Source organism: Macaca thibetana, chromosome 18, assembly GCF_024542745.1.
Source record: "Macaca thibetana thibetana isolate TM-01 chromosome 18, ASM2454274v1, whole genome shotgun sequence".
NCBI lineage: Eukaryota > Metazoa > Chordata > Mammalia > Primates > Cercopithecidae > Macaca > Macaca thibetana.
In genome coordinates, this window is record NC_065595.1 from 36,729,751 (window position 1) to 36,744,446 (window position 14,696).

Below are 14,696 nucleotides of genomic sequence, written 5' to 3' on the forward strand. Positions count from 1 at the left end.
TCTACATGGTTATTATCTACATATCTCTATATATCACCTTCCCTGCATAGATTTGTTAGAAAGAATATTTATTTTTCAATAGCAAGGCCAAGAAAGACTTCCAAATTTGGTGAATTAAAATAAGCTTGTGCATGCCTTAATTAATTGCTTTATTTATTTATTTATTTATTTATTTATTCATTCATTCATTCATTCATTCATTTAGATAAGATTTCTATGTATTTCTCTCAAGGTACAAGATTGAAAGTAATGGCAAGACTGCAATTACTTTTATACCAACCTAGTAGTAAAGAAAAAGAGATAGTCTTTGTCCTTAAGATGCTTAAGGCTGAGAAGTAGACACTAGTGTAAGCATAACATGACATAATTAGGCCATAATATGTGGTGTGCATACTTGTGGTAACATATATTACTAAAGGCAGTCAGTATCACTACAGTGGATATCAGATTAATACCATGTAAGTATCTGGATCTTGTTTAGATCAGGTGTTGGCAAATGGCGAAATTTGGGTGAGCGAAAATAGGTGGCAGATTATGGTAGGCTATGGCTAGGTTATTAATCTGTCTCTCTAGCTCCTCTGCACCAATGTTCTCTGCTTCTTTGCCAATTCTCTATGCTCCACGGACTCAGGGTTCCTGTCTTGCTTCTGGCCATCCATGGTGCCCTGTCCCTGCTTTCAGGGAGGGCTCTCAGCTCTGGGTCTTGCCCTTACTCCCCATTCTTTGGTATATCTTAATGAGAGGGGCACGTCTGAATTTCTAGGGTTTTATGAAGCAATTTTCCTTCTTCATTAAGTAGTAAACTTGTAATCATCAAAGGCAAGGTAAAGTTATTCTAGTGAAAATAAAATACCTCCCTCTCCACCAGAAATTCCAGTCTGTTTTAGAGAGGACTATTTGAGGATACCTGGGGGAATGCAGATATAACAGTTTGGTCTAAATCTCATAACCCTTCTGGAACATATCTAGGTTCTAGTTACAAGTGTCTAGAAGAAAGTGCAATGCTTTGCAGCAAACACATATACTGCCACAGGGCACTGAAAAAACCCACCTTTGAGGAAGATCTCTAGGCACAGGTTTTCTTCGGGTGTCTGGACCACACCACATAGACAGTGTATTGCGTGCACACATGCATGAAAATGAGTTACCTTCAGGAAACAATGAGGAACTTACTCAATGGCCAATGTAAACCCAGTATCCTTAGAGAAGAGGTTGTCAACAGTTCTCTAGAATTTATTGTGGTGCTGATCATATTTGGATATGTCTGGCTTACTCTTTGGATATCTCTGTTCTAGGAAACTGTTCATCTGCGTCTGAGTTGGGATGGAAGCAACAACAAAAAAGAAACAATAGCAGGCACAGTTTATTTCTATTGTCCCATAGGCTAATCAAATAGACACACAATAAATGTGTACTGACCCAAGCAATAAATATATATATATAAGATATTTAATTCATAAAGACTCAATATATTTTCATTAATGCTGAGGCTTTTTTTTTTTTTAAAGACATAAAGTCTCTGTTGCCCAGGCTGGAGTGCAATGGTGGAATCATGGTATACAGCAGCCATGATCTCTTGTAGTCAAGTGATCCTCTTACTTCAGCCTCCTGAGTAGTTGGGACCACAGGTGTGCACCGCTACATCAGGCTAATTTTTATTTTATTTTATTTTTGTAAAGATGGGTGTCTCACTATGTTGCTCAGGCTAGTATTGAACTCCTGACTTCAAGCAACGCTCCAGTCTTGCCCTACCCAAATCCTAAGATGACAGGGATGAGCCATCGTGCCTGGCCCCCTGCTATATTTTTTTAATAAAAGATAGGTTACTTTCACATTCTATCTTTCTGCTTCTCCATTTATCACTTTCTTTCCTGAGTGGACATATGGCCTCCTGCAAAGGATATGTGCCATAAGCTGATGCTGCTTTCTCTTCTGTGCAATATAAAATATATACATTATAGAATGTTCTGTCCTTTGATCCATTGCTTAAGAGTAGATACTAATAAAGTATCATCATCATCATCATCATCATCATCATCAGGAATTATAGCATATACTTTGAGCCCATATTACTGTGTATGTCATTAACTGTCAACATTCTGTTAGTATCCTAATTGGGAATCACTTAATTAAACTAACAAGGTCAATAGTAATTCTTTTTTCTTATGCTCGAGAGCACATTCACAACCATGACATTTTTTTTTCTCCTTCAGATTAAATGACTCTGTTTTCAAACATTCATTAATTCCAACCCTAACACTTTTTCCCCAAAGTGACCTGCAGTGTAGATTGGACACGCACACACACACACACACACACACACACACACACACACACACACAAACATGCACATGCACATACACAGAGAAGGTTGCTTGAGAAAGGGCTCCTCCTCTCTTACTTTCAGTGTACTGCTAGAGATTTGAGCAGGTTCAATGATAAATCATGCAGTGTTTTGGTTTATTCTTCATTGCAATTTCCCAAAAATATTTTTGACAACCATTTAATTTGCAGTGGAATATTTATGTACTAACCCCACACTTCAAGCAATTTATTTTTGAAAATGAAGTAGGAACAATAGACACAATTGTATGATTTCAATAAATTACAAAAATTTACAGCAATTGTTGCCATATTAGGATATAGCTTACTGTCTTCAGAAACAGATAAGATTTTAAGAGGAAAAATGCCTTTCAAAATGACAAGCAAGATATAAAATTGAGACAAACAGCTCAGGAGAGTGAGTACCCAGCTGTGCATAGTATTATTTGTGAGCTTGTTTCATTTGCTTTTTTGAAGGATTCCGTTCCTTCCTGACTCTGGGATAGAATGTCCTTTTTAAAGGCTGATACATAAGAAAACGAGGACTCTGCCTAATAATTTGGCCTGCTCTTTCTATTCACAAAGCATTAGAATTAGGTTTAGTTTCCCTATGTAAATTGGGAAAGAATAAAAGTTTACCTTTTTGACTTAACAGTAAAGCTTCTGATTTCACATTCTTTGTTGCTGTAAGAAGAATCCCACTCTGTCCTTTATAAACACTAATGGGATTAAGGGCAAACTGGATATTTATTTTTCAGTGACATGTTTCTTGGCAGAGGCTATAACTTCTGATTACTACAGTCAGACTTTCCAACAATTCACTCATCCTATTGTATTTAAATATTCTTGTAAGCCAAAGGCACTGCATTGCTACAACTACAGTGGGAATAAATCCATCAACAGATACTTCCTAAGCATTTACCACGTATTAGACACTATGTTAGGCATGAAGAAGGTTTCAAACAACTGTAAAGCATCAATAAGACTTCAATAGACTAACAACTATATCAAAGGATAAATAATAGTGATTTAAAATATGAACAAAATGTTACTTCAGAACAAGACAATGCTCCAAGAAATGTCTCATTTTCGATGAATAAAATAGGATTACAAAGTGAGTACTTTATGCACTAACTGGTCCAGAAACAAATGTCTCATCTCAGATGAATAAAGTAGGATTACAAAGTGAGTTACCTACTAACTGGTTCAGAAGCTGGGGGACAGAAAACAATGTTCTTAGAAACAAACAAACAAACAAAATTTGGTGCTTGCTTTAGCAGCACATATACTAAAAGTGTAAAGAAAGAAGGAATTTGGGCTGGATCTACATATTATAAAAAGAGGTAGGTTTTGAAATAGAGAAGAGAAGGGAGTGTGAACTTTCACAAAGTGAAAATGATGATATGTGTATGGTCTGAATCTTCCTCTACTCCAAAATTATATGTTGAATTCTGACCCCCAAGTTGATGGTATTGAGAGACAGGATCTTGTGGGAGGCAATTAGGTCATGAGGGTGGAGCCCTAATGAATAATATTAGTGCCCTTGTAAGAAACCCCAAAGAGATTCCTTATTTAGCCCACCATGGGAGGACACAGAGAGAAAAGAAGGCCATCTGTGTACCAGGAAGCATGCCCTCACTAGACATGAATCTCCTGGCACCTTGATCTTGGACTTCCCAGGCTCCAGTACTGTGAGAAATAAATCTCTATTGTTTAAAAGCCATCCAGTATATGGTATTTTTCTTTTAGCAGCCTGAATGGACAAAGAGAATAGGGATGTTAAAATTTTAAAAGTCCTTCTGGAAGACACTAAACATAGCATTTTGTAGGAGCGAAATGTTTGTACTAACACTGATGAAAATTAAGTAGAGTAAGTTTAAAAGTCTAGTGTTAAGGAATTTAAAGACAGAGTGTTTTTCTGTATTCTATTTTATATAGTTTGAAATTTATTTGTTTTGTGTTGCCCCTCTTGCAGGGATGACATGTAATTTTAAATTTAATTTTAAAGGGACTAAAATGTGTTCATATATTTACCTACTTATATATTCTTGAATTTACTTTTAAAATTTCAGCAGCGTTTTGGTTATTCAGCAGAATCTAGCACTGAAAAGAACAGAAGAAAAAAGCATGGACTCACAGAATGAATATTCTGGTTGGAGTAAACACATAATCAATAAAATACATAAGTAAAACACTTTACATTTTAGATATAGCTAAGTATATAAAAAAATAAAGTCAAAAGAAAAAAATATGAAGTGTTTGGGATGGTGCATTGAAGTGTTTGAGGGTCCAGCAAATGCTTCTCTGAGAAGGTGACTTCTGAGTAAAGACCAACAGGAGTGAGAGTCTTCCATGCGGATATTTAGGGGCAGGAAGAACATGGAAATCAGGGGAAGGAGTATGTACAAGGCCCAAGAGAAGGAACAGTCCGGAGGGATTGGAACAGCATAAGCAAAACAAGAGTGGTAAATATGAAGTCAGAGAGAATAAGGATCAACTTATGGAGGAGACTGCAATCCCCCCGAGGACACTGGCTTTTACTCAGAACTATGAAACTACTACAGGACCATGAGTGGAAGTTTAATGTGATCTGACTTACAATGCGTTATGCAGTGGATATTAATATTACTATTGAATATATTTATAGACAAATGAGGTTTCAAAATTGCTACTGTTGACTTAGAAAGTTAAAAGCACAGAAGTTGAAAAAAAGGTATTCAATTATGTGTGTACTTGAGTTAGTCCATTCTTGCATTGCTATAATGAAACACCTGAGACTGGGAATTTTATTGGCTCATAGTTCTGTAGGCTTTTCGAGGAGGCATGATGCTTACATCTACTTGGCTTCTGGGGAGGCCTCAGGCAGCTTGCAATCATGGCAAAAGATAAAGGGGGAGAAGGCATATCACATGGCCAGAACAGGAGCAAGAAAAAGAGGGAGTAGGGTAGGGAGGAGCCACACACTTTCAAATGACCAGATCTTGCAAGAACTCACTATTATAAAGACAGCACCGAGCCATGAGGAATCCACCTCCATGATCCAAACACCTCCTACCAGGCCCTACCTCCATCATCAGGGATTACAATTCAAAACAAGATTTTGGTGGAGGCAAATATCCAAACTATATGATTCCACCCTGGCCCCTCCCAAATCTCATGTCCTTCTCACATTACAAAATACAATATGCCTTTCCAAGAGTCCCTCAAAGTCTTAACTCATTTCTGCATTAATTCAAAAGTCTCATCTGAGTCTGAGTCTTCCATCAATGAGTCTGCAAAATTAAAAACCAGTTATTTAGTTCCAAGATGCAATGGAGGTATAGGAATTGGGTAAACATTTCCTCCCAAAAAGAAGAAACTGGCTACAGGAAAGGCGCTACAGGCCTCATGCAAGTTTGAAACCTAGTAGGGAGGTAATTAAATCTTAAAGCTCCAAAATTATCTAATTCCATGTCCCACATCCAGGGCACACTGGTACAAGTGGCGGTCTTCCAAGACTTTGGGCAGCTCTGCCTCTGTGGCTTTACAGAGTGCAGCTCCTATGGCTACTCTCACAGGTTGTTGAGTGATTCCTTTACCACAGTTTCACCAGGCAGTGCACTGGTAGAACTCCATGTGGGGAATCTAAACCCACATTTCACCTTGGCACTGATCTAGTGTATGTCCTCTGTGAGGGCTCTGACCTGGCATCAGGCTTTTGCTTAGAAACCCAGGCTTTCTCATACATCCTCTGAAATCTAGGTAGAGAATTCCAAGCCTCTTTTGCTCTTGTGTTCTGTGTACTCGCAGGCTTAACACCATGTGGATATCACCAAAGCTTCAGCTTACACTCTATGAAGCTGCAGCCTGAGATATATCAGGGTTCCTTTGAGCCAAAGCTGGAGCAAGAGTGGACAGGAATCAAGGAGCAGTGTCCTGAAGCTGTGCAGAGCATTGGAGGCAGAGGCACTGTACCTGGCCCACAAAACCATTCTTCCCTCCTAGGCCTCTGGGCCTGTGATGAAAGAGGTTTCCTGGGAGATCTCTGAAATGCCTTCAAGGCCTTTTTCCCAATGTCTTAGCTGTCAGCACTTGGCACCCTTTTAGTTAGGCAAATTTTTCTAGCAAACCTCCTTGAACTCTTCCCTGCAAAAAGCTTTTTCTTTCTCTGGCATATGGCCAGACTGCAAATTTTCCAAACTTTTAGGCTCTGCTTCCTTTTTAAACACAAGTTCCAACACTAGGTACTTTATTTCCTCCTGCATCTGAATGTAGGCTGTTAGAAGCAGCCTGGTCACATCTTGAATGCTTTGCTGCTTAGAAATTTATTCCAGTAGATATCCTAAATCATCATTTGGAAGTTCAAACTTCCACGGATTTCTAGGGCATAAACAGAATGCAGCCAAGTTTTTTGCTAAGGCATAACACGTGTGACCTCTGCTCCATTTCCCAATAAGTTCCTCATTTCCATCTGAAACCTCCTTGGCCTGCAATTCCTTGTCCACATTACTATCAGCATTTTGCTTACAACCATTTAACCAGTCTCTAATGAGTTCCAAATATTCCCTCATCTTCCTGTCTTCTTCTGAGTCCTTCAAACTTTTCTAACCTCTCTGCCGGTTATCTAGTTCCAAAGTTGCTTCCACATTTTCAGGCATCTTTATAACAATTCCCTACTCCTTGGTACTGATTTTCTGGGTTAGGCAGTTCTTGCATTGCTCTAAAGAAATACTTGAGACTTAGTAATTTATAAGAAAATATTTGTAATTGGTTCAGAGTTCTACAGGCGACATAGTGCCAACATCTGCTTCTGGGGAGGCCTCAAGAAGCATTTAATCAGCACAGGTGAAGCGACAGCAGTCATTTCACACAGCAGGAGTAGAAGCGAGAGAGAGAGAGTGTGTGTGTGGGGTAAGGTGCCACACACTTTTAAATGACCAGATCTCATATGAAATCAGAGCGAGAGTCCACTTATCACCAAGGGGATGGCCCAAGCCGTTCATGCGGGATCCGCCCCCATGATCCAAACACCTCCCAACAAGACTCACCTCCAACACTGGGATCACATTTCAACATGAGATTTGGGCAGACATAAACATCCAAACTATGTTAATACTTCTAAAGACTAACAACCAATACATTTAGTATCTCCTAAAATTAAGTGTTGAAATTCCTATGTCACGATTATTTTTAAATTAAATTGTTATAATTTGCTGAAAGAGTGTAAAATCTTCAGACCTATAGGAGTTATGTTAATAAAATAATATATCTTTATGAAAGTACTTTCTGTTCTTTAGTAACTTAGTTTGGTTCAGCATTTCTGTGTGAATTAGTGAACAAACTTAAGATTGCAGGTGAGCTGATATGTATTTTAAATCCAGATGAACAACTAACTAGTTCTACACTTGTAGGTAAACAGTTAATTTATACAGACCTCAGCCAACAATTCCTACCCTGCCCATCTTATGTTATTCCTACTTTGGACCCTTTAAAATGCAAGCAGGGTACTCCCTCAAGTGCAGTGCTTCCAGTACTGAGCCAGATCACTCTATCCTTCCTTTTCCTATTTTCTGTTTTTCACTCTAATCTCCTGTGATTATTTAACTGCTGCTCTATTTCATAGTCACCTCCAGTGCCCATACCTTACTTGCTTTGTAAAGTACATACTTTACTTGCAGTGTAAAGTATTATTTTAGCTTCCCATCTCCATCTCCCACCTTTCTCCCTGGACTCCATTCGATATTCTTCCTCCCATGATTCAGGAGTTCTCTTTGGTATACTCCCACTTGGCTTGCCTGTCAAAACAGGGATGTATAATTTTGTACATGGCTAACATTCTATACTAACAAATCCACACCTATGGTAACTTTCCCAAATACACTGTATTAAGTTTTGCTTCTTCAGGTCCTCAACTGGTAATGTTAGTCTTGACTAACATGATGGATTCATAATAGATGACCTTTGGTAGTCATTGAAAATCTACCTAAGTTCTTTGCTGGACATTCAATAGGCACTACGAAACCTATTCTGGGTATTTTGTCGTTGACTTGGACATTTGGAAACAGAGCAATACAATTATAATCCTCACCATCAGCATAATCACTGACATCACTATCATTATTATAGTTAATGCATACTGAATACTTGCTGCAAATTAGGGTTAGAGCCAAGAATAGTAATGGGTCATCTCATTTAATCTTCACAACTATCCTAAGAAGCAATGATTATTATTAGCCCTATTATTTTAGATGATGGAACTAAGGCAAAGAAAGGATAGTTTATTTACTGAAAGTGAATTAATTGTAACTAATGAAGCTGGGATTTGAATCCATAACATCTGATTCTGAATATATTCCTTGAAGATGTCTCCAGCTATTTATTTTTGTCAACATAGTGAAATTAGGGTTAAGACTTTTCTACTATAAAGATTTTGTTTAGTATAAAAATGAATGAAAGTGGTAATATTTTTGAAATATTTGAGAATATGAGAAAAGGGGAATGACAACTTATGTGTATATAAATATAGAATACACATATACCAAATTATGGTACTAATAAAGCAAATCCATACAACATACTTCAGTACTTTTTAAAGCTCACATTAAAAAATGGTGGGCAATGTTATTGATTTGTGTCCTTGTAGATTTTGAAACAAATCGTGCTCTATAACACAGGCCACATAGTATTTACAGATGAGTGAAGGCACTGACCAACTGTCCAAACACACAGAAAGCAGAGGAAATGATGTGAGTTTATTTGGAGATGCCTATCATCAAGCTCACATTACAGGCCATCGTAAAGCTGCAGAATACATTACAAACAGATTTGTTATAATTTAATAGTGTTGTTTCCCTCTTGGAACAAGAGAACATAAATGTGAGCAATAACATTTTAGGATATATAATACTTCAGTATGTGCTTTCTTTGGCATTTTGATGAATAAAAGAAAAGATGAGAACAAAATTTTCCATCCAGGCAAATGGATCTGGATTATTAGAATATAAAAGCTGATCATACAACCCCATTAAACACAGTAAAGGGAAGACATAATAGCAGGAATACTAATGCTATGAAAAGTCCTCACAGGACACTGAAAAGGGGGCTGAACACAATCAGGAGGCTCAATGGTTCTTTCACTGACTGGCTGTAATTCACATAATTTCCCTGGATCTCAGTTTCTTCATTTGTAAAATGAATAATTTAGACCGAAATAATCTCTAGGATCCTTTCTAGTCCTAGCATTCTGTTATTTAGATTTGAATTAAAACAGAGGTTCACTTGGGTCCCAAAATTTACCAATGAAAACAACTTTAAGTAATATCTAATACATTGTTTCTTGGGGACTGTAGAATTATTTTCATTTACAAAAGAATTTGTGGTGTTACAGTGAAAGAAGAATTCCCTTTGGAGTCATAGACTTAGGTTTTTATCCCAATACTTTCACACACAAGCTGTGAATAGGCTACGTAAATCTGTTACATGCGAGGCTCAATATATTATTAGATGGTTGAAGTCACCTGGCCTATTTTACACAGATGAGATAAGCATTAAATAAAGCCTTTTGAAAGGACTTTACAACTTATAAAACGACACAACTATAAAAGACACTCACAGGCCTTTACAGGGACTCTCAGACCTTTAACACAAAAATTCTGTGAGGGCAGGGATGATGTCTATTAAGTTCATCATTTGATTCTCAGCATATAGCACACTGTCTGGCTCAGAATAAGTGCTCAGTAACTATATTTATGATTGAATAAACAAATGGGTAGTTGACTTACTTTTGGATCACAGGGCCTTCCTATAATGTTTCAAATTGCTTTTATCAGGTTGCATATCCATTGTATTTAGTGCTAATCTTGATCATGTATTATAGACAGATCCCAATCCTTGATATCCTAGTAAATAAAAACAGGAATCTGCAGGAATCCTTTCATGGCACATCTTCAATTAAGTCACTTAATATAAAACATATTAACAGATTTAGTGGATAAAATGTAGGCTTTGTGTCTCACAGTTCTGGTTAAATTCTTACATCTTAACCTCTCTTAAATACTCAGAGACAGAAATTTCCTTGAATGATTATAAGTTAGATTGTGTTTATAAATTAGTTACTACAGTGCCCAGTTCATAATAGGCATTCAATGAATATGTATTCCTTTTTCCTCCATGCTATAATTTCCTATACTCAATGAGGAAGAGACTGAGTTAAACAAATGAGAAAATAAAAAGTTTCATTGCTATATTTAAATAATAAATCTCTCCTTTATTAGTGGGTTATAAGAAATTGTAATAGAAATTGTAATATGAAACAATTTCAATGTTATAAGAAATTGTATAAGAAATTGTAATATGTTGACCACTAGAAAGATGACGGAGCAAGAGCAAAGAAAAACCCCTTTGGTTCCAGAAAATCTGCTGAAAAAGAGGAAGGCTTATCAAGCCCTCAAAGTCACCCAGGCAAAGCAGGCACTTTTGGCAAAGAAGGGGCAGAGGAAAGGAAAAGGGCTCAGGTTTAAGCGACTGGAATCATTCCTACATGATTCCTGGCGGCAGAAACGTGACAAGGTGCGTCTCAGATGACTATAAGTGAAACCTAATGCCTTGAAATTGCCAGATAAACATTCCTTGGCCTTTGTTGTACGCATCGAAAGGATTGATGGTGTGAGTTTACTGGTGCAAAGAACCATTGCAAGACTTCACCTAAAGAAAATTTTTAGTGGTGTCTTTGTAAAAGTCACCCCCCAGAACCTAAAAATGCTGCGTATAGTGGAACCTTATGTGACTTGGGGATTTCCAAATCTGAAATCTGTCCAAGAACTCATTTTGAAACGTGGACAAGCCAAGGTCAAGAATAAGACAATCCCTCTGTCAGATAACACAGCGATTGAGGAGCACCTGGGGAAGTTTGGTGTCATTTGCTTGGAAGACCTCATTCATGAAATTGCCTTCCCAGGGAAGCATTTCCAGGAGATCTCATGGTTCTTATGCCCTTTCCACCTCTCAGTGACCCATTATGCTACCAAAAATAGAGTGGGCTTCCTCAAGGAGATAGGCACACCTGGCTATCGGGGTGAAGGCATCAATCAGCTCATCTGTCAGCTGAACTAGACCCAAGTGTCAAACTGTGGTAAATTTTTATCAATGAAGTGGAAGCATGTGTTTAATTTTTGGAAATTTTTATCAAGTATCTTCAGAGAAGATTATTTCCCGCTTTATCTTCAAAAACTGGAAAGGTTGGGTCAAAGAAAAGACAGTAGCTGGCCGAGCGTGATGGCTCACGCCTATAATCCCAACACTTTGAGAGGCTGAGGCGGGTGGATCACCTGAGGTTGGGGGTTTGAGACCAGCCGGACCAACATGGAGAAATGCTGTCTCCACTAAAAATACAAAAATTAGCTGGGCATGGTGGCATATGCCTGTAATCCCAGCTACTTGGGAGGCTGAGGCAGGAGAACTGCCAAGCGGAGGTTGTGGTGAGCCGAGATCACGCCATTGCACTCCAGCCTGGGCAACAAGCGAAACTCCATCTCAAAGAAAAGAAAAGACAGTAGCTTATGTTTATGGCAAGCGCCTCTCATCACAGTCCAGTTCCAAGGAAATATTCCAGTGTTTTCTACATTGGGTGCTGCATCGTCTGAAATCAGTACATTCTGTGGAGAAAGCAGTCCTGCTTTGTTGCATCTATCTTACGGTTTAATGTTGGTAAATGAGTCACTCTAGCATTTGTACAAGGCTCCCTAAGACTCCTGCAGCAGTTGACCAAGCCCAAGGACATAATTGAATCTGGAGAGTCCTAGGGCCTTGTTTTGAAAAAGACTTGAAATACACATAGGAAGAAAGGCATACAAATAAATGTCCACTTGTCTCTGCAAAAAAAAAAAAAAAAAAAAGGAAAAGAATTTGTAATATGTTAACTAAAATAAAAATTTTGGTATACAGAGTGTAAGAAAAGTAATATATACATAACATCTAGAATATATGCCCTAACAGGTTGTATCAACTTGATTTTGAGATGTAGTTGTATGCAAAGGTAGATGAGAATGTTTTTATTTTGTTTTTTTTTTTTTTTTCTCCTGGCTTTAATGGACTTTAGATTGATTTAAACATTAGAATAAGAGTGATTTTTTTATGATATGGATAAAAACACAGGAATCCAAAATACCTGGTTTATGCTGTCCAGAATCTTTACCAGTGGGGCCTGTAAAGTGACAGTAAGTATTTTCAGCTTTGCAGGCCATATTATTATCTCTGTTTCAACTACCAAACCTTGTGGTTGTAGAATGAACATAGCCATAGACAAAACGTATAATAATGGTCATGGCTGTGTTCCAATTAACCTTAATAGCATTCATAGTGTTGCCATATTCGGCCCAGGGGTCATAGTTTGCCACTCATTAATTACTTCAATTGGATACAAGGATTTTCCATAATTAATAATGAATGTCCTGTTACATGCCTAACCCTATACCATATACCTTGTTTGATGGAACTGAATAGAATATATATATCAGTCATATAGCTCCATCAATAGAATTATGAGCAAGTGACTCAAATTTCCCAGGATGTACTATTGCCCTTTTCTAGAAATTCCTGTTTTGTTTCTTCATGTTTCCTCTTCCATCCAGTTAGATTCACCATACCATCCGCTATTTTATTAATTCATTTAATTAATATTTATTAAGTGTTTTCCCAGACTACTTATTTTAAACAAATTTTCAATGACTGGCAAAAATGTCCCGATTTTTGTATGGAGATAAATTTTAAAAATTAAGGTGAAAGTATTAATCCATATAGTGAAAAAAACAGGTACCAATGAATAGCTGAAATAGATTGTTATGGTAGACAAATTTTTTCTTAAATTCACTTCCACAGGGAGAAGATTTTTTTGATCTAAGGTTGGTACCAGGCTTAAAATTTTGTTATTTAGAGTACATTAAATTTAATAACTCAAACTTCATTTTTTTATAGTGGAATTATGACAGTAATATGCACATACATATATTCTTTATATGTATATTTGTAGGTTAATTTCAATAAAACTAACAGTTTCTGTGAGTTTTCAATCATTCACATTCCAGTGTGAATTAAATTTTCTCTTGCCTTCTCAACTGGGAGTAAACTAGAGTATAGAGTTCTCATAGATATGCAACAGTGGTTCATAAACTGTAACCAGCATCATGAAACATCACCTAGAAATGTATTAGGTCTATTGAATCAGAAACTCTGTAGTAGGGAAATCCAGAAATCTGAGTTTTATAAAGTTCTGCAGGTGATTCTAATGTTAAAGTTTGAGAACCACTCTCCAATAAGCTAATTGGGCAGGCTCTTTTTCTTTTCTCAACTCACTGTCTTTAGTAAACCAATTCCAAAACTTTTCTGACTAGGCCATTGTTTTCCATCCATTGATCCTTCTACTAACTGAAAGTTAATATATGTGAAACACATAGAAGAATGCCTGGACTATGTGTATTCAACTCTGTTATAATTTTTGTCTTATTTTTCACTTGTTCTTACATAACTCCTTATCTAGCTTTAACTCCATGGTTAATCTTGACAAACATTATTTTGCTACTTGTTCAACTCTCTTGGCACTTTCTTACTTCATTTTAGTAGCTTGACAAAGCTATGAATACAATTCTCCAAGTGCTCTGAATAGGTATCTGCAGAGCTAAATGGAAGAAGAGACAGCCAGGTGACTGGTCTCACTCAAAATTCATGATCACTAAACTCAAGTGGGACATTATCTGAGCCCAATAATCAAACTACTATTTCCAAATCCCCCCCTCTCCCATTCCTCTGGCTAAATACTTCATAAAAGTTCATCTTTCAAATTTCTAACATCTCTTCCACTATTGCCAATCAAATCTGATAACTGTATTTCACTAAGATAATTCAAGCAATAAGAGAAATTTCCAGAAAATCCTACCTCATCTACTTATCCCATCTAGTGCAGTATTCAGTATGCTCTAAAAGCATTATGGATGGACTATCCATGATCCCACCTAGGGCCACCTCCCTATTGGTGTTAGATCCCATCCCTTCTGACCTACTAAAGACATTGCTTCAATAATTCTCCCATCTCCAACCTCTCCAGAAACAGTAAATTTTCCCTCTTTAGTGAATCATTCTCATCACTATACAAACAAACCATTATTTTTCCCATCTTAAAAAAAAAATAAACTGTATTCATCTCACCTTCCCTCTTTATTTCTTTTTGTTTTTCTTTCTCTTTACCTCAAACTTCTTAAAAGAGTTGTGTATACTGGTTCTCTTTCACGTAAATTGGATCCACTCTGATGAGACTTCCCCCCTGCTCCTAATACCCTACAAAAACTATACTTAACATTACCAATTACATGTACGTTGCTAGATCCAATCGTAATTTTTTGGGC

The 14,696-nt window shown here is 37.2% G+C and overlaps 1 protein-coding gene across 1 annotated transcript; it reads left to right on the top strand.

Moving 5' to 3' along the window:
- The first annotated feature begins 1,497 nt into the window (after positions 1-1,497).
- On the top strand, positions 1,498-11,601 carry LOC126940987 (60S ribosomal protein L7-like 1). Its single transcript, XM_050767156.1, is given in 1 exon segment — positions 1,498-11,601. A coding segment is annotated over 1 exon segment (759 nt). The 5' UTR covers positions 1,498-10,653; the 3' UTR covers positions 11,413-11,601.
- Positions 11,602-14,696: the final 3,095 nt, after the last annotated feature.